The following is a 20,560-nucleotide window of genomic DNA, read 5'->3' as shown; positions in this document are numbered from 1 at the left end:
ATTTTCGCAGTATCCATCTTTCTTGTTTAAGTTGAATAACAAAAACAATTGAACATCGATAATCAAATGTTTCACATTTTTTAAAAGAAGAACATCACAGAAACCACGTGAAAAAAGTTCCATTCGAAAACCTCAAACCATGAAGACTCTATGGCAATTCAAAAACCTACTAGAATAAAACGGCAATTTCATACTTTAACCCCTAATATGATATCGTACTAAGAATAGACCGTTTTGTTCAATCAAAATGCCTATTAACTTCAAAAGGCAGTTTGACACAACATATTGAAATAATAGAATGATGATGTAACACAAACGGCCTGTCATACTATATGGTTATATTTGATGGATTGGTTTATATTGGAAAAAAGTCGTGGTGGCCTAGTGGGTAAAGGACCAACCTCTCAAGTACGAGGGCGCGGGTTCGATCCCAGGTCAGGCAAGTACCAATGCAACTTTTCTAAGTTTGTATGTACTTTCTAAGTATATCTTAGACATCATTGGCTGTGTTTCGGATGGCACGTTAAACTGTAGGTCCCGGCTGTCATTGAACATCCTTGGCAGTCGTTACGGGTAGTCAGAAGCCAGTAAGTCTGACACCAGTCTAGCCAGGGGTATCGGGTTGCCCGGGTAACTGGGTTGAGGAGGTCAGATAGGCAGTCGCTTCTTGTAAAACACTGGTCCTCAGCTGAATCCGGTTAGACTGGAAGCCGACCCCAACATGATTGGGAAAAAGGCTCGGAGGATGATGGTTTATATTGGAAGTTAAACAAAAGGAAATACAAAACTTTCCTATGATTGACTTCACTTAGCTTTGAGTAAAATTTTAACAAATGATTGACATGATATAATTTGATTACATAATGTGAGCGAACGTTTAATTTAAAAAAGAGATTTTGTTGATAAAAGATTCGTTAACATAAAATTTTACATAAATGAAGAGTTGTTCTCACTCAAAAATCCAATTTGAAGTTAGAAGATAGCTTAAGTGGTAGGTAGGTTGGATAACTAATTGCCAACAAAAGATGAAGTTAGATAAAAATGATGGATAAGATTCCCACGAAACATTGCAGTTCATACATATGAAGATAGTAACTTTTTATATAATTATGCATTTATGTGATTCAGTATCTCAAGTTAATGTGGAGAGATTTCAAATAGACTGTGAGTCATACTATATTCTTAGATGAAGTAGAAAGCCAGTTTAAATCAATCTTAGAGAAGACAAAGAATCTGATGCCTTTCATAACAGTTTAAAGAAAAGTATGTGTGGGATTATAAAGATCTACAATAAATATCATAAACATGATACCATATAATCTGATCGAACATTAGACTTTCAATGAAAAGCATGGAATTTCGTGTATTGTGCAAGATTGACGCCTCAGAGAATTCGTAGGACCTAGCAAGAGGATATAAGCTTGACCTCTGGAAAAGACCAAAGTAGACCATAACCAATTTGTACCTAAACTTTATTCATCACCAAACTGCAACAAAAGCAACTAAAAATCATTCAAACCACAAACTTCAACAACACACACAAGAACAATGTGCTCAAAATATTAACACAAAACAAAATATTTCATACTAACTTCATTATAAAAACATTTCCGTGCAAAGAACTTGGAGATATCATCACTTGGGTTGTTCACTAGCCCCGAAACTAAAAAACTGATGAGCAATATGAATTGTTTTTGTCTATTTTTTTAAATATAGGCTTCATTAAGTAAAGCATGGTCAAGGTAGGCGAGTTATGATTTTAGCAAAATATTTTTGATGAGGTCAGTTGGTGATGCTTGTGGGAAATGATGGGGCTATTAATCTGTGGGTTGAACTTAAATCCATAGCAAGTATTTAGGTGCGATTAACTGATTTATTTAAACAAAAAATAGGTTTGATTGAGACATTAAGTATCAAAAATTGTAATAATACTTATTAGTTTTTTTATACCAATTGTGTTGACAATCCACGCGTCTAACTAGAACCTATAATTAAATCAACTACGCACGACCCACACACACACGTAAATACCATCTAACCACGATCAATAGTTCTTCATTAAACCCAGCAAAAACTATACAGGAAATGATTTCGTCTACATATTGCTTCAGAGCACTCTACCTAACGTATAAATTGGTCACAAAACCAATTAAATGTCTAACAAACATCGTGTCCAATGTTCCGCATATTTTGATAATTACATGCTACACGAAACTGGTCTAATGATTTAAAAAAATCAATTTGAATATAACCTCAGAGAAATGTACGCCTACCAATAAATATGTTTAACGAAATAAATAAGTGGAACTTATACTACCTTAAATTGAAGGGCTTTAAAAAGATCATGGTCGTTTTTGTACAAATAGTCTTTGGAAATAAAAGTGAAGTTACAAATGAACCTGCAAGCTACGGTCCTAAATAATCTAAATCTGTTACCGGCCACGTCGCATCGTTAAGGTTGACAGGGGCAGCAAACGATTTCACGCCACAACAATAGCAGAGAAAACAAGCAAAATCAACAGAAAAATTGCAATAGCAGCATTAAGGGACATAAACGCACAATACGTGTCATAGCGAATAAATTGCCTAACACCGATATCATGGACAGAGAAACATGGGTCCACTGAAGAGTTACCTCTTGCCACTTTATCTCAAAACACAAAAATATTACATTATAATACTGCATTGTGAACGGCATTTATCAAATCAACCTGTGGGAGTCACAACTAATGACGTTTCTTTATACGTTTGAACATCTGTTTTTAGCTCTCCCATCGATAGCGTCATCATTAACATTTAGGAGAATAATGCCATTAGCAGTAATGTTTATTTTAGGTCCTTCTGTATCATCAGTTACAAGGCCTCTGTCGAACATCAGTCACGCGTCATCAACGTTAACAATAATTACCATTGAATGGGCGTATGTTTGCATACGTAGACGATGACTAGAGGCACCCAAAGATCTGACAATGTTACAGTTACCTTGTCTTAGACCTCCGGAGACTGTGGCACAGGTATTATGGAACAATGGGACGACCTCTACACTTATCATTAACTGACGAATATACAAAATTAAATTCTTATAATGCACGGTAATATTCTCACGCGCAACCGCGAGCGTTTTACCAAGTTGTATTAACCTTGGGTTTATTGAAGTTTTAAGTAGGAGAGAAAAAATTAAATAGTGCGGAAAGTCCAGTCTGACCTTAAATTGATTATATGCTACAGATGTCTCATATAGGAGATGGCCTTTAAACCAGGATCATCAGCTGTCGTGTTCTTATTGTAATTATTGAGGGCTCGGTCCAAAGTGATCCGGTTTTCTTTAAAGCAAGGTGATCGGCCAGTAATAATGTACATACAATCGACTGCCCAAAGAGACTTCCGGAAATTAATCACATGTTGGATCTACGGGCACTAAGCGTGCGTCATCATAACGTCTGTGATTGAGTTACCTCTCCACACTCCTGTTTTATTCATAGGACTAGGAAATTTGTATTACAGCGAGTAATTTGCACGTCCTTTGAAATAAGCAACAAGTGTGAATCGAGGTGTTATTATATAAATAATGTTCAAATCTGATTTAGTTCCCATAGCACGCAACCGCATCAGCTATGCAGAGCCTCACTTCTCAGTAGTCTGCTTATTGTTGTGCAACAATGCAATCTCACATCGATCTCAAAATGTATTGCACCTCATTTCACTCAAACCGTACTGGAAATTTCTAACTAACCCCATCTAGGCAAGTTAACAGCAATTCAACATCTAATATTGGTTTTGCACAAATCATAGTGAGGCTATGGGAAAGAAACCGCACAGCGAGATTCCCGTGATTTTCCGCCACGGATAAGATGCGTTCATAGATTTTCTGCAGTGGTTTCGCGGTCTAGCCACTGTTTATCTGTTAAGGAACTCAAATAAATCTATTGAGTAACGTAGCTAATGTTTTCTGTATGGAAGTCGTGACACTTAAACGTGGAGACTGGTCGCTTTTGCCGATATAGCATCAAAACTTAACCTTCGTGTCATGGAGTTTATACATTGTTATTTTATTCGTGTGTTACTTTATTTTCATAATTAACCGATATGTATGGATTGCTAATCGTTTACTCTCCCTATACTTTGTTAAATAGCAACTCGTTGCTTTTAAATCCGATAAGATCTACATAAGTAACATGTTTCTTGTTCAATCAATCCAAGCCCACTTCATTGTCTACATCACACATTCGAATTTCGATTTCATAATGAGACCTTCGTTCGTCATAGTTGGTAACTGGATCATACGAATGCAATCGTAGCCCATAAACCCATTAAATTCACTTTGAATTGGTAACGAGCGCCAATTGAATCATTAAAGGCTTGAACAGACGTGAATCGTGACTGACGATTATGCAAAACTCCGATTGATGACAAGAGGAAGCATGGAGATCGAAAGTGATTTGAACATTATACAGATTTTAGTAGCCCTAAATTGGAGTTCTGACATGGTTGCGATGTAATTTTTGTAATCTGATAAAATTATACAAGAGAAACGTTAAGATTTAAGTACTTTAGATGGTCTCTACGCGAATAAAATTTTAAAGCCTTTTATTTTTTTGGCACTTGAGGAGGAAAATTTTTTATCTATTCATGATCTGAAACACCAACTGGAGCTTCGCAAAGATGCTCTTGAGTCGCATACCACAAATAGACCAAAGAATACAATTTTATTATTTTTTGTAAATAGACACACGTAATTTTCTGAGCATTTAAAAGCAGCCAGTGTTCCTCGGCTATTAGCATTCAGCTCATTGGCTGAACTAATCTGGATTCTAATCCCGTTGCGACATGGCGTCTACGGTATTTCCAGACACAGGTATATCTTGTACGCTTAGATTATGTGCGAAACAAAGGTTTATCGCTTCCACAACATCTTTATCATGTCGACGCTGGAAATCTATGAAATGGCAAGCTTTAACTTCCTTAACAAAATTACTGTAATTGCTGTTCAAACTAAAAGCTTTTGAATTATGATTGAAGAAATAATATTTAATATCCAGTTAAATTATCGTAATAGCAATGTTTGTAAGTGGTTGTAAACTGCAATCATCGTAATGAAAGGGTGCAATTAGGATTTATTTTTAATGTAATTGCCTAATGTGTAGGTACCAATTTATTACTAAGTTCCTCGTAATTACTCATAATGATTGACATGTATATAAAGAGCAAACAAAACATTTAGGACAGCATCGACAAGTCGACGCCATATGCTATGATGGATGCAGTTGTCACTATTCGTCTTTTGTACCGCACCGTCGCTCATGCAATAAATTTTATAGACACTTTAATATTTCGCAACTAAACAGTCAATATTCGTATGAATTTACGTTTATTGTTTGAATATTATGCATTCAACCTTGCGGTGTAATACTAAAGTTGGTTAATCGCGGACGATTCGTTTATTTTTATGATTAGGGACGAAGTACGGGTAATAAGTGATCTGTAGTGGAATGAAGACACTAGACCTTTGGCGTCGCTTTAATAATCGTAGGTTGTTCGAAGTCGTGAAGAGGAGTGATTGCCATCCGATCTCAACATCACGAAGTAACATTCGCGTTGCAAGTTGCGCAAGCGCCTCTAAATGTTTCCAATTGTTGTGTGTTCAAACTGTTGGATAATCTTTTTGGAAACTTGTTATTATACAATATTTTACCTCTGAATAGAATTTATATTGCTTCATTAATATCTGAGATGCAGATTGCTTGACCTTTGACTGCTTTAAACTCTGGTCTATGATATACGATTAGGACAAATTGAAATACTACCTTGACAACGATTATAATTTGAGTGTGCATTATCCAATAAAATCAGTTAAATAGAATAAATGAATTATGTTTACCATTGAGAAGTTTGACATTTACAAATGTTCGACGACCTTTCTGACACACTCTTCAATAAAACATCCATTAACTTCATGTACATCTTTGTCAACAGTTCAAAGACTGCTGGACATCAAGAACCGACCCCGCATTCCAATTCCCGACGAGGACCCGTACAGCATCGCCAGCTCCAACGCAAATGGCTCAGGATCTAGCGGCAGCTCCGGAGGCTATGGTCACAATGGACACAACGGACACCAGAATAATGGACATGGAGTAGTAGCCGCGACCAGGGAACAACTGATGATGCAAATGGGCCAGAGGAGAGGTGACAAGCCTCCGAAGCTACCACCAAGGGAGAATGGGTATGGGCCCGCTGATATTCCCAAGGTACGTGGATACAAAGTGAGTTATCGATTTTGGTGACATTCTGCATGCCTTTTGCACCTTGCATGCTTAAATTGTCACGGAGTTTCAGACTTTCTGATACTACAAACTTACAAATAGAAGCACTAAGAAGATGAGAATGAACGAGAGAATGGTGACATTTTTTTAGTAGGACAGAGATATTGATTACGTTCTGTAGGAAACCAAAGATCGCACTTACTCTGTAGTTTGTCAAATATAAAGATTTTGCCCAAAATAGTTTAGCTAAAAGATTTCTGATAGCCAACCAATTCGAAAATAAGTTCGTATTGAACTCAGATTCATTCATTCAAACATAAAAGACGTCTAGAAAGAAAAAGACCACTTAATAATACGGACATGGAATACGAAGTGGACTAATAAAACGATAACCAATAAAGACCCAGACGACTATAAAAACAAAATTAATCGCGAAGTCACCTAACAGTCAGCAGACACGTGTTCCAATTTTCAACTACTTCTTTAAAAGTACCTATTGCCCATAATTGAATTTAATAAGACATGATTTACGAGGGTAGTTTCATGATTGAATAATAATAAACATGAAGACGTTCTATCTCGATATAAAATGTAAGATGCGGTTGCGGATCGTCGAAGTAATTTCCGAAGTGAAAATTGCTTTACGAATTATTTTTTCATTGTTAAGTTGGTGCATCGAGGTGCTTTTGAGATGGCACGGCTATTTTTATTACAATAATTTACATGTAATTTTTATTACATCTCGTCTTATAATAAACACACCGCCAGCACGGTGATCTTTGTATATTTTATGTCCCTGATTATTCAGGTTTCTTTTAGTTGTTCTTTCGACTTTTGTTTCTTTTTAAGAGCAATTTGTACATTTCCGTTGTCTCCGAGTGTTGGCTTTGACAAAGATGTTCAAGAATTGAGTATGAGCTGTGGAACTACCAATGTTTAATTGTATTCTTCTACGCTTATTTTCAATTTCAACATGGGATCTTTTTAACACAAATGCTTTCGATGCATTTGAAACAATCAACTCCCAAAATTGCACCAAGGAAAAAGTAAACTGAAATGAATAAGCATAAATCTCTGTTAACTCTTAATGGACATTTGACAAAGCTAAAGTATAAAACGAAACACACAATCTACTTAGTGATACAAGTACGATTTATGCAAATTGAAATTCAAAATTGTCCCCGAACGAATAAATAATGGATGACGTCTGTAATCAGAAAATCGCTCGCCAGTGAAATATGCACCGTGTCTCTTAATACGACTTTATCAATCAAGACCGAACCGGGTCTTATGTCAGCTTAAGTTCTCAAATATTCCAAAATATATCCAAAAAAGTCAAGTGCACGCAAAAGGAAAAAGGTATTTAAATTCGATCCTAAAATATCGACCACATTTTCAAATTCCAATTAAAGTAATCCTTTCTTTCATTAGTGTCATTTACACTGTCCGGTTTTAGATGTATTTTGACATAACCACCTTCCTTATTTGGTTCTTTTACATTAGCGTATTGATTTTGGTTATCGATTTAAGCATTTACTTCTGTTATCTGCAAGTCATTTATTTTTCCGTCGCCGTCAAATTGAGTTTTTGCTACTACATAGAAGCTTTTATTATTTGAATCTGTTTATAGAAGGTTGTTTAATGGATATAGAATCGATATAATGCGTATCAAATGGTGTTAAATTAATCAGAATCCACCATCGTCTCTCTGCAGAATCCCAAAGTTCTTAGAATCTTTAAGAGCGAGTTGTTTGAACAGCAAAAAAGGAACAGCTATTATTACCATACAGACCATTCATCACACTTCAATCTAGGGTTGTAAGGTGGCTGTCATGTACTTATCTATTCACGTCAACGATTGATTCTTCTACCACAAAAACGTATTCATCGATCATTGCATAAATCATAACAATTGTAAAGATACAAACATCGAATGGAGGTGAAAGTTCAATCCGATTAACGGCTGTCGGTGCCGACTCCTTGTCAGATAATTGTGGACATGCGCTATCGCAACTGTGTGGAGTGGACAATGGTCGCCCAGCGGGGAGATAACTCTGACGTATCTCACATCTCATCGCCTCCCAAGATAAATGATAGCGACTACATAGTATCGTCGCGTCGGCTTTACTCTTTTATTGGTTTACCTAGTCTCCTTAGCTTCTGACACCATACAAATGAACAATGTCCTTTGTGTGTCTGTTACGCTTCACTTTTATGCCTGCTAGGTGTTTATTAAGAAAATATACTGCGTGAACCGATATGTCTTGCCGGGGTGGTTTCCATAACCTTTATTTGATAAGATCCTGTTCCTATGAGTTTTATATATCATGATTCGTTGTTTTTTGATGCCATCTTTGGTTCGTTACAAGGTAAAAGATTGTACGGCGCCCACACGTTCATATTATTGCATCTGATTTTTGCATCGTGTTTTATACGTGAATTACTTGCTTTTACATGTTCTAAGGCGCAAGTTGTGTTGTTTAGTGGACATATTACAATGTAATTGCGATCTGGGTGTTCCCTTAGGCTTAGGCGCTATCAGCCTTTCAAGTCGTCAAAAACGTTTTAGAATCTTGCTCCATTTTATTTACAATTTTATTCTATGAAGACACTATTTATCCAACTAAATTATCTTAGATTATATTTTCACAAAGCTTATAATAATACCATTTCTAATAAATATTTGTAACAATTTGTTTCACAGCCTGATTACGATGACATCGAAGGCCACGATGGACGCGTGCCAACACAGTTCCCAAGAGGCAAATCAGATAAGGGCAAAGACAACAAGAAATACGGTGAGTAATCTCATATGCTTCGTACTAATAAAACTTAGAAAATAATACCAGACGTTGATAGAGAATCGAGGGAAAAAATATTGCTGATGGATACCAAAACAGAAATAAAAAGAATCAGTTAGAATAAGCCCCTACTCTGCAGCACAAAACAATTGAAACTTTAAATCTCTCCATTTAAATTAAAAGAGTCTAATTACGTTGACTAAAGCCATTCATAACTTACCGGGCTTCAATTAACTTTACCATTCGCGAGAAACAAAGGGCATCAAGAAAAAACAAACAGACAAAATTCTGCATTAATTACTTGGACAGTATAAATTCTCTTCGTAGTATCACAATGTTCTGTCTTGCTGAATGGGTAATAACAGTATTTAAAAGGCAAAGTTCTTGGAGGCGCCTACATTGAGACCGGGCCCAGGATTGCCTCCCGTGTTTGGTCATTACCAAGCTCATAATTCTTCAGTAATGGACAAATAGGTTCAGCTGATATCAGAGGGCGGCTACTTAGTGATTTTTTCGCCGACAAATGTCTATGGGCTTTCTTTTCTATCTAAATTAAGATCTGCTGTTAGGTCTCCGTCTCCATTATTCTTTTATTTTCCTTTTTTTTTCTACATGAAAACTGTTAGTATTTATTTATATAGATCTACTAAATCTATTCATCGTAAATTGACTGGGAGTCAACTACCTGACATTAATTTTAAGAAACTCAATAGCATTTAATTTGACAGGACAGCACATTCGTCATTTCATTACGGCACCGCGAGTAAATTACAAAACTTTCTATTACATTTCACAAACGTCCAATGACAAAGATATTATTTACCACCAGCGATATTAGTCAAGCAATCACCGTCCTTTGCGACCAGAACTGTCTATTTGAACACGCTGCAGTTGACAATGCAATGGATTTATGAATGCGAGTTGCAATTTATACAGCCACAGTGCGAGTACTTGCAAGTGTGAACCTTTATATCAACATATCTAGCCAGATCATCATTTATAAACCCATGTCCACGCACAATGTGATTTAAAGCAATATTTATAAAATATGGAATATGGACTTAAGGTTATGGGCACAATGAACTGGATTGCTATTGATGTTTCTGTGATAAAAACTGATTTACCTACTGGCTTTTTTCTTTGGTCGTCGATGTTGTCGACTTTATTGTATTGTGTTCTGATGATAGTCCATAATATTAAATCCATCCTTTTTTATTTGCAAAATAGATATATATTTTTCCATTTATCAAATCTACGTTGGTAAAAATACAAAAAGTTAATTCAACAAAGCCTTAAGATTTATATTTAGCGAGACTCCACAGAAAATGCACCTTAAAATGGAATTTGTGTTTCTAAGGAACTTTTTGTTCACAAAAAGACAAGCAAGTACCTAGGTAGTGTATCAAGAGCATGGCCATACATCACAGATTACAAGGGGACACTTACTCAAACACCACAAGCACCGTCTTAAAAGGAGTAGATACTATTTAAAATATTAAGAGTTATATCGACCCGACAAAGAGGTGAAGTCTCTTTTGAAATATGAGCCCAGTTTACGTTTGAATACACTTTGGACGGTAAACTTAAACGTAAAAGGACTTTGACGTGTAAGTTCGAATTTCGGAAGTGTTATGCAAATGAATTTTGCGCATTACGTAACATAGGCTGCGTTCGGTGTTCACGGATTCCTGAGTGTCAATGTCGAGACACGTTTGACGCATACCACATACGACACGGCTGATCGGATATGACGTTTTTGGATCGCATTCGCACGTTTTAATTTGAAAGCACTTACCTTCCATTCATAAGAGGAGCTCAGTGCAGAGGTTATAAGCAGACAATGGCTCGGTGTCGCAACCGCCGGCTGGCATTTTGGCGTATCCTTGATATTTGAATCGTCGGTATTTGGAACGAGCCAGGCGTAGGATGCGGAACATGGAACAGAACGTGCATGCGTTCCGTTTTATAGACGAATGTGTGCGCAATTTCTAACATAGGAATAGGTGAACGATAACCATGTTATGTAAAGGCTCGTTTCCAGGTACTAACATGCCTATAGGCGCTTGTTGAGCGTGTAATGTGATTTTAACGTAACCATGTGGTTTTATTTTGATTACAGATGATCCTTACTACTGTGGTCTGCGAGCGCGCGTGCCCAACTTCGTGAAGACTAACGGCGCGAAGGTCTTGCCTTCGATGACTGAACGTCTGACTCTGAAGGAGGCTCCAGTGCCCAGCAAGCGCTACAGCGTGGCTCACGCTCACCCCGGCCCATTCCCGCCGCACATGGCGCCGTTCGCTCACGCGCCGATGCCGCCACAGGCTTTGTGGCACGCTCGCTCTTACGAGAGCGGAATCGGTGCGTACGATCGTCTACCAAGAAAAGAGAAGCTCATGTTCCAATTCTATCCGAACAGGGACAAACGGCTGCGACCCCTCGTGATCCAGCAGCCACGCTAGTGTATATACAGACTAACCCCGCACTTTAATTCCACCGCCTCAACGCGGACTCTTCGCTCCAATCTTGGTATTTAAACTTTCTGTTATATTAGACGCTTCGCTTGGTAGCACAACTCGCCTGTAAGCTTCGTTTCTTCACTTTTCACACTTCTGAGTTCATCTCTCATTTCACCAGTATCAAGAATTCACGTCTTTACTTTTTTCTTGACAGTCTTGTCAAATCTGATTCTTCTCAATTGCCAAATTTTCGAAAGCTTTGCTATCATCCTTAGATGTACTTTGCAAATACACTAGGTGTCCAGACTAGGCAGCAGAATTTTAGACTTCGCAAAATGTTTTCAGCATCGCGTTGTTGTCCCGTTTTCAAGGTCGTATTGTAACTAAACCAATTAGTCCGTCTGTTAATATTAACATACCCTGTTGCTTATCCTTAAATGTTTGTAACATCTCCACTAACTCCGCTGTAAGTCGTCAGTTTGCCTAGAACAAATTTAGTTCCTCAGTAAGTTTATATTAAGTAATGCCGAACAGCCTAGACCTGACAAGCAGAAACTGAAACCACATTAATAAGGTACCTAAGAGTATTCAGTCGTCTAAAACATAGATGTCGATATTTATTGCAGACGGAGAACAGCACTATGATCCATACGCGCTGTACGGACGGTTGCCCATGCCTGGGCGTGGCTTCCCCCCACCACCAGCACCTCACGCGCGTCACATGTTCATTGGAGAGTGGGACTAGAGTGCGAACCAACTGACACCTGGCAACTTAATCTAGACATAAGCAAAGGATACTGTCAAATCGATATAGAGAAATATCAGTACATTTTGGTACGATTTCTATGTAGACGATTTATTCAATCTTTTCAAATGAAGTAAACAATCATGTAACCAAAGATTGAAATGTAATTTAACTGGTTTTAGGGTGCATGAAGACAGGTATGAAATTAAGAATCGATGTGGCAGTATCTTTGAAATATATTATTCTTTATTGTTGTAAATATTCAAAGATTTGTAAAATAAAATGAATTTAAAAATTGTGTTTACGTCAATGACGCAATTGTTTATTTTTTGTATGTGGAGCAAGAGATTTGCGTTATGGTATTGCGAATATTATCGAGATTTCTAGTATACATCAATATGTAATCCTATAATCAACGTATTATGTCTAAGTATTAAGTATAGCATATAGTAATCGAGTTTACCAACACGTTAGGAGTAAAGTATTTAACTGAATATTGTAAAAATTTAGCGTTAATTAATTAAACCAATAAGTTAACTTTCACTGCCAATTTTTAACGATTTGCGTGTTCAATGTCATCACAATTGTCTTGTCGTTAAAGTATTTTCTCTTTTTTATTTTAATTTTTAAGTGGCAATCCTAGTCAAAACAGGGTTGGGAAAATTTAAAACAATTAGGGATTTTGAAATATTTTTGCTATTGTAATTGTTGCAATTTCCAAAAAGTTAAGATGGTTTTTTAGACGTGCTGTTTTCAAACATTTCATGTTGTTTTATCGAACAAAGTGACTGCAATATTTATTTTAATTGAAGAACAAAATGCTATATTAGTATACGAACAACAATTTTCGCCCTTCAAACATCACATATTGTTAATATAATATTATTTGTAATTGGCATGTAAATTGCATATTTTCAAATGCGACATGTAGGAATAAGGTAGGAATTCAATTATAGTTTTAATTAATACTTTTGTAAATATCTCTCTTCTTTAATATCATATTAAGGTCTATATCCACGTATTTCCTGATATATTTCCCAATACTCAATTTATCATAATATTAATTATGATCTAGTTTTGTACAACTACGTTGACAATTTAAATGTAATTTATTGTCACAATTAATTTTAAGGTTTTAATATTTTTTGTATATTTAGATACGTTTTGTATTTGTAGCACATTAAGTGTTATATTTTAACTGATAAACTCATACATTAAAATATTATATTCTTTGGAAAAACTGTGTTCTATAGAGACACGGTTCTTTTTACCATATCTTATTTTATTTGCTTCAAAAACTGAATTGTAGCTTCAAAAATTCGGAGGTGCTACACAGGTTACCATAAAATATTGTATCTTATGCATTATTGTAGATAATTATAATGATACTTTAAGATGAGAATATACACGTGAAACTATAGTATTTTTCCAAATCAAAGACGGTGATAGAGGAAAACGGACTACGATGAGTAAATGTATTAAAACATGTTCTGTAAATGTAACTTTTTATACAAAACAAGATCAATTTAACTGTCAAGTTACTTATTGATAATTGCAATTAGATAAGTAAAGCATTTTCAAAGAAAAATGTTATGATAAAAGGGTCGAATGACTCTGGCAAAATGTAAAATACTGCTGCTATTACGAATTTAAGTAATATAACATCAACATCCACTTGTATTGTGTAGCATTGGGTGTTGGTTATCGAGTAACCTATCATAAGGAAGAACGTTTATGAGTAAATATACAATTATTTTAATAAAACATTCGTTTCATTCTCCCTTTCACATTTATGAAGAATAAACCAAGTAAAGGCAATTTTATACACTATTATATACACCATTTCATAACTACATAAGGGAGTTAAAGGGAGTACATAGGGAAAGTATATAAGGCAGTAACTAAAACGAAAGAAGAAATAAGTGTGACGTCAGAAGCACATAAATTAGGGTCACGGGCATCAGCCCAGGCACCTCTGACATACAGCTTATCATATGCTCTTGTTATGCCATCAGATCTAAGGCATTTTATACTCTCCAGCACCTATCCATTTCTTAATCAAATACTTTATATACTTCCTAGCTTCTTTCAACTCTTCGGGATCCCTAGATCTATCTGAAAACAAGTCCCTACAGTGTGAAGACAAAGGTATAATTTTAGCTGGGGCATCATATGAAACATCTTCTAAAACGCCGAGTCTATGCCACGGATCTAAGTCACCATTAACAAAAACTACATTCGTTACATTAGGCTGCAAACCACCATACAATTCATTAGAACGTTCAATACCTTCATCAATTCTTCTTTCGTCAAATTCTGGACCATACGTTTTAGTACATAAACTGTAAAACAGGTCTGTATGTATATTATCAGTAAAAGGCTGATTCTCTGAAGCAGTGGTCATGAAGTAACCAAACTCTGTACAAGTTTGGTAAGTCCACGACATAACCCAGTCAACGTCTCTCATAGCCTCCACCATTGCATCAAAATCGTAATCAAAACAATTATTCCTTTCGCTCCACAAATCAGTTTCATCATCTTTAGCAGAGAATACTTTTGAATAAGTTGTTATTTCATCACATAAATTTTTAATGCTCTTAGGAGTTCCATATTGAGCTTCATACATAAATTCAGAAGCTTTATCGAGGAAAAACAACTGTTTGTTCTCTGGTTTGCCCATGTCTGTGTTGTTACAAATCTGTTCTTCTTCTTTAAGCTGAGCTATACCAGAATCGGTTTTGAATAATTCATCATACCTCTTAAAAACTTCAACAATTTTGTCATAACATCCAGATGTTCCTTGTTGTTCGAAGTCATCACTCACATTTTCTAGGTATTCGTAGAAATCCTTTTTGGCTAAAACTGGAGCACTACTAGATATAGCAGCATCAACTAAATCCGGGTAGAGAAGTCTCATCCAAGCCGCTAAGTTGCCTGCGTAAGAACCTCCTACCACAACAACTTTTGATTCATTATACTCAGATGACATTTTAATCGTTTCAATTAGTTTTGCTAGATCTGCAAGAGCTTGTCTGGAACTCAAGTAAGCTAAGGATTCTGTATTGATCTTCTTAAAAGGTTTGCTTTTTCCGTAATACCTGTGTTCTGATAGAAACATAGCTCCTTTAGTTTCTTTTGCTAAATCATACATTATGCCGGTTCGAAGAAACCACTCGCTTGCTTCACCTTCACCATTGATGAATAAGTATATTGGTCCTTTGTTTCTCCAAAAGTCCAGCCTTTCGAAGTACCTCATCTTCCACGTAAGGGTTTCATTACTATCGAAGTGGTCCAGTGGTTGTTCGATCCAGTTTGTCTCAATCTCAGGCGCATCAAATAAATTTAATGATGTATTCAGTTCTTTGATGAAGAATCGATAACCATTGCTGAGGCCGTTGAGTCCGAAACCGTTTGAAGAAAAGCAAGATGATAATATTATTGCAAGTTCTGCGAAATACATTTTATTTAAGTCCCGTTGGGCCTATCTGATGGACTGATGTTGAATGAATTTTGTAGGCTCCGAGAACGAGTGTTAGTAATTGCTAGCTATTTGGAACGAACGTCATACATATTTAAACTATCAGTTAAAGTAGGCTCATATGCGGGTGATTAATTCAAAAGTTTGTCACGCAACGTTATTTTGGATAGGTTCTATTACGTAGATACACATCTAAATACTATACGTTTGCCTACTCTTTTGCGCAAATGATCTATAATCTATACTAATATTATAAAGAGGAAAACTTTGTTTGTTTGTTTGGTTGTAATGAATAGGCTCAAAAACTACTAGATAGTTTATAAAAATTCTTTCACCATTCGAAAGCTACATTATCCACGAGTAACATAGGCTATATTTTATCCAGGTACGGGCAGGAGTTACCACGGGACGCGGGTGAAACCGCGGGAAAACGGCTAGTATTCAATAATAAAGTGACGAGTAATTCTTTGCTATGAACAAGAAAAATGGAACAAATAAATAACCTCATGACACTTAGGTATGCCATTATTAATTAACCCGGACACCTAAAAAGAAAACTGTTTTTTGTAACGCTTTTCTTCAATGACTACTTTATTATTTTGATTAAAAACTATAAACATCTAAAGTGTCAGTACCAAACACTGGCTGGCACAACAGCAAAAAGTAAAGAGGTTGTCAGTCCCGTTTCTATGGCAACGCATATCAACAACAAATCCAATGCGCCGGTCGACAATTTGAGACACTTGACCCTGTTTTATGTGAAAAAAATAATTAATTACTTGGCATTATTATGGATTTTTCTGAGGGAAGCGCGGGGGGGAAACGGCCAGACGCCCCTCGGCCGGTTTCTAGACGGGGTTACCGAGAGTACACGAATACAGGCTCAGCTGTGTCTAGGTGAGCTTATTACTGCTTATTTTGTGTATGTTATGTAAGTACGTCGCATATACGTACACATGAGCGAATGTAGTGTGAAGTGCGTTAGATTCTATTGCATTTGCGTAATTTCGCGAAGCGTGGTTGACATTTTCCTAGGCTACCATATCTGTATACTGATAAAGCTGTGAGTGATGTGTTTTGCTAGCTAATTAACTGGTGTAAAATTCTATGACAAATGCTTTGAATCCTCTTAAAATCTACAATTTTAATTTTCTCTAGTATGTCACATAGTTTCTACAATACATATAAAGGTTCATTGAATAAAATAATAGAATAGAAAAATAGTTTGAATACTTTCTTGGCAGATAGCCAGCTACTACGCTATGTTATCAAAAATTTGTTAGTGCAAAAAGAGAATACTTCCTTCCTTCATACGTACTGACGTTTTAGAAGCAGCACGATGAGGCCGACATCAGCATACAGAGGCAGTACAGCTTCACGGCTGTCCACGGCAGGGTTCGGACCAGCGCCTCCAACAGCCAGTAGGCAGCCTACAGCGATGACAGGATTTTCAATGGTAAGATCCATAACCATGTTCAGTGGGGAAAGTTCAGGAAAGTTCTAAAAATTTTTTGACGTTGTTGATTTCTAACACATACGCGGATATGAACCATGTAATTAAAACTACTTTTGTGGATTTTATCACGGTTATATTAATATAATCCCGACATTTCAGATCTTTTACAGCATCCATAGTCAGCTACAAACGGCTCGGTTTTAATTACAAACAGCTACCCTACATTTTGTTGATTATTGGGAATCCGATTCACGCAGAACAAACAGGCTCACTGCATCCTTAGGTCTAGCAGAATTACTTGTTGTAGTTTGAATTTACTTGATCTGTTGCCAAGTTTTGTTCACTTGATTTTAAATTGCTTTCTAGAGAGATCCTAATAATCTTAACAAAATGTACAAATTATTATAGACCTACGTAATGTTATGCATAAATTATTTTGTTCGCATGGGTATCTTCGAAAAATACTGTTTCAAAACTAAGCGATCGCCATAATCTTATACCTAAGTCTGAATAAAAACTTGCTATCTAGATCGACAGACCAATAACGCAGCAAGGAATATCAGGACTTAGGACTGGTACCGCCAGAGGGTTTCGGACGCGGCAACTGCAAGATAAACGATACTGGGAAGAGCTGATGCAAGTCAAAGTCAGGGAGATGAAAGCTGAGATAGCCAGATTGAGTGAACAGGCCGATGCGGGAGAAAGAGAGAGATCCGCTAAGAAACATTATGAGAAGAGAGTAAGGGAGTTAGCATTGGAGTTGACTGGTAAGATATAACAGATGGATTTTTAATAAAGGCTAGCAAGATAGGTATTTCATAACAAAAACAGTACATATAAAAGTGACACTGATATTATTCCAGATTTACAAGGACGTCTAGCAGATTACAACACAGCAATACGTATAGCCAATGGAGAGGCTAACAAACAATCAGTAGAAGAACAGACGAGAGAACTAGAATTAAGCAATCAGAAGATGCAAGAAGAAGTGGAACAAGTTTTCATGGAGAAACAGAGGAAGGAGAATCAGCTGCGGCAATTGAGGGAACAAATGGATAAGGTAATTGTAACTAGATATAGATCAGTAGTTCTAGAAGTCCAAAACTTTGGTAAAACAAGCCTTTTTAATCATATTGAAGTAACTAATAATATCAATATCGAAATTGCAGGAACAATCGACCATAACAAAATTACTAGCAGAAATGACACAAGAGCAAAAAGACGAATACAATGAGTTAGAAGCAACTGCTGCCGCACTAAGGGAGGAGGTTGAGCAAGCGAGGACGCAAATCGATCACCTCAACAGGGAGAAAGATGAATTTAGTAAAGAGATATCTGGATCTCAAGTAAGTAATACAAACAGAAAATCAAATAACTGTTAATATTAGATTAAGACCGTAATTATATTTATAGACTCCCTTTTACATTTGATGCATAGATAAAGGTCCATCTATTGGAGCTACATCGTCGACTAGTCGCAGCTGAAGAAAAACGTGACAACATGAAAAATGAAATGAACAACCGATTGGACCCACAAGAGGAGCGCGAGAAACTTTTACTTCAGGTAAAAATCTTAGATGATTAGCTATCTATACAGACAGTAAAATGTCACTATAAAATTGTTCACACTTATGAATGTACTTGGAAAATACAAACAGGACGGGCTTATGATGATAGCTTATGTTGCTTTTAGGTTCGTGAAGACAATGCCGCAATTGCGTCGCTGGACAGTAACGCAGCGAATTTAAAAGAGCAGATTAAGAAAGTACAAGAACTAATTGAGCAAGCTGAACAGGTAAGTGCAACATTCAATTCGTAAATATAATTTCATACAAACTCAAAAGGTTTTCTTAGCCAATACGAGTAAAAGAACACTAAATGATGTTAAATTAAATTTTCAGGATCTAGAAGAAGGAAATTCTGAACGTCATCAAAAATATCGTGAACTGAAAAAGAGAGAAGAAACAATGGACACATTCATGGCTACTTACGAAGAAAATCTCAAAAAGGAACAAGAAAAGATAGAACAGCTAGAGAAAGATATCGTCTTTGCTTTAGAACACAGTAGTTCTAACATTGACTTGGATTTGAGTGAAATAGATTCATTGAAACAGAAAGAAGGGTACACATCTCAGTATGATGATACCAAAAAATCTGCAGATATTTTGATGAAGGATTACGAAAGGTTCCAGGCTAATTTGAAGAAGGTAAAAGAAGAATCTCGTTGGAACTGCCTTTGAAATTGAATACCTACGGTTGATGTTGGTATTATAATACTTTTTGATTGATGTTACAGGCTGAAGCAACAAGGGAGCGATTAGCGACAGAGTTACAAACGTTGCCAGAGAAGACTAAAGTCATGCAAGAGGAACTAATAACATTGTCAGATTTGGAAAAACTTCGTGACGAAGGTAACTTAAAAGTTGACACAACAATACAATAACTACCGGTGTTCATGAGAAAATGGCATGAGCCTGTTCCTGAAGTCAGAAGGCTAGAAATAATTCTCAAATGTTTCTCAATTCCAGGTGAAGAACAAAAGAAAGGGTTAGAAACTGAGATGCAACAGCTCAGGGAAAAATTGGCTCCCACTGAAAGTGCAGTACAAGAAGCATTGGCTAAATTGAAGAAATTGCAGGTTAGCAAACTTATTTCTATAGCTCCTCAATCTTTCATTTTTTTTTAAATAAATCACATGACTATACAGTATAACCTTCTTCCATATAATTTCATACTCAAGATCTTCACCATTCAATCAGATCATTCTTTCATCCATATTTAATACATTGTCCAGTCCTGATAAAAATCTATTGAATCTTTCAGGCCAGTCTCGACGGCAATGAAATGTACGCAAAGCTGAACGCTTTAGAAGACCAGCTAGCTCAACTGGAGAATAGAAAGACCGTGCTAGAAGAAGATATAGCCTCAATTACTCTAAAGGCCGACTATGAACCTTTGAAGAAACAGGCCATGGAAGAATTGGCAGCTTTGAATAGAAAGATAAAAGAGGACTTGAATAGTGTTAAATCTTATTGATAAAGTGTTGTAAATGAAGAATAAATGTTTTATGAATAGTTTATGTTGTTTTACAAGTAATAGGTATACTATGAACGCTACATTAGGCTGTGTCTGCTGTTTTCACAGTTTTTCATGCCGTTTCGGGCTCCCACACAGAACTGCGATGCGATGAGATGCGAATTCGCATACTTGAAAGTATGGTTACCGTCAAAAACGGATCGCAGTTTTGTGTGGGCGCCGTTAGATCTCACACCCAGTTTATTTGATAGGGCCACTGAATGTGAAAGACACAAGCTTAGCACGCGTACTGTTAGCACAAATTATGCTGGTACAATTTTGATA

The 20,560-nt window shown here is 36.4% G+C and overlaps 3 protein-coding genes across 7 annotated transcripts in view; 2 read left to right on the top strand and 1 right to left on the bottom strand.

The window, feature by feature from the left end:
* The window catches only part of LOC110372922 (uncharacterized), a 161,160-nt gene extending 147,130 nt beyond the window's left edge, over positions 1–14,030 (top strand). For 3 of the 5 annotated variants that reach the window (XM_064043652.1, XM_021329948.3, XM_021329944.3), the window contains 4 exons: positions 5,974–6,263; positions 8,968–9,061; positions 11,184–11,423; positions 12,148–14,030. In XM_064043652.1, the coding sequence (XP_063899722.1) occupies positions 5,974–6,263; positions 8,968–9,061; positions 11,184–11,423; positions 12,148–12,266 (743 nt within the window). In that variant the 3' untranslated portion in view covers positions 12,267–14,030. Of the gene's footprint in view, positions 1–5,973; positions 6,264–8,967; positions 9,062–11,183; positions 11,592–12,147 lie in introns of all 5 variants that reach the window. The other 2 variants (XR_010278175.1, XM_021329945.3) reach the window with 2 other exon arrangements.
* A 253-nt stretch (positions 14,031–14,283) lies between these two features.
* LOC110372892 (putative serine protease K12H4.7) lies at positions 14,284–15,742 on the bottom strand. The gene has a single exon (XM_021329909.3). It carries the CDS (start codon positions 15,724–15,726, stop codon positions 14,284–14,286), a length of 1,443 nt encoding a protein of 480 aa, XP_021185584.3. The 5' UTR covers positions 15,727–15,742.
* Positions 15,743–16,446: 704 nt separating this feature from the next.
* Positions 16,447–20,252, top strand: LOC110372921 (intraflagellar transport protein 74 homolog). The gene is made up of 11 exons (XM_064043530.1): positions 16,447–16,641; positions 17,074–17,200; positions 17,730–17,967; positions 18,064–18,260; positions 18,370–18,546; positions 18,639–18,764; positions 18,894–18,995; positions 19,102–19,407; positions 19,497–19,611; positions 19,729–19,838; positions 20,024–20,252. Exons 1-11 carry the CDS (start codon positions 16,535–16,537, stop codon positions 20,234–20,236), a joined length of 1,818 nt encoding a protein of 605 aa, XP_063899600.1. The 5' UTR covers positions 16,447–16,534; the 3' UTR covers positions 20,237–20,252.
* Positions 20,253–20,560: the final 308 nt, after the last annotated feature.

This window comes from Helicoverpa armigera, chromosome 3 (genome assembly GCF_030705265.1).
Source record: "Helicoverpa armigera isolate CAAS_96S chromosome 3, ASM3070526v1, whole genome shotgun sequence".
NCBI lineage: Eukaryota > Metazoa > Arthropoda > Insecta > Lepidoptera > Noctuidae > Helicoverpa > Helicoverpa armigera.
The sequence above is the reverse complement of the archived record's forward strand: the minus strand, read 5'-3'. Positions and strand labels throughout refer to the sequence as shown.

Bases quoted from the DNA above. Each gene is read 5' to 3' on its own strand.
- LOC110372892 (XM_021329909.3), bottom strand. From the start codon at position 15,726: ATGTATTTCGCAGAACTTGCAATAATATTATCATCTTGCTTTTCTTCA.
- LOC110372921 (XM_064043530.1), top strand. From the start codon at position 16,535: ATGGATTTTTCTGAGGGAAGCGCGGGGGGGAAACGGCCAGACGCCCCT. The intron at 18,547-18,638 runs GTAAGTAATACA...TTTGATGCATAG, and splicing joins AAGAGATATCTGGATCTCAA to ATAAAGGTCCATCTATTGGA. The intron at 18,996-19,101 runs GTAAGTGCAACA...TTAAATTTTCAG, and splicing joins TAATTGAGCAAGCTGAACAG to GATCTAGAAGAAGGAAATTC.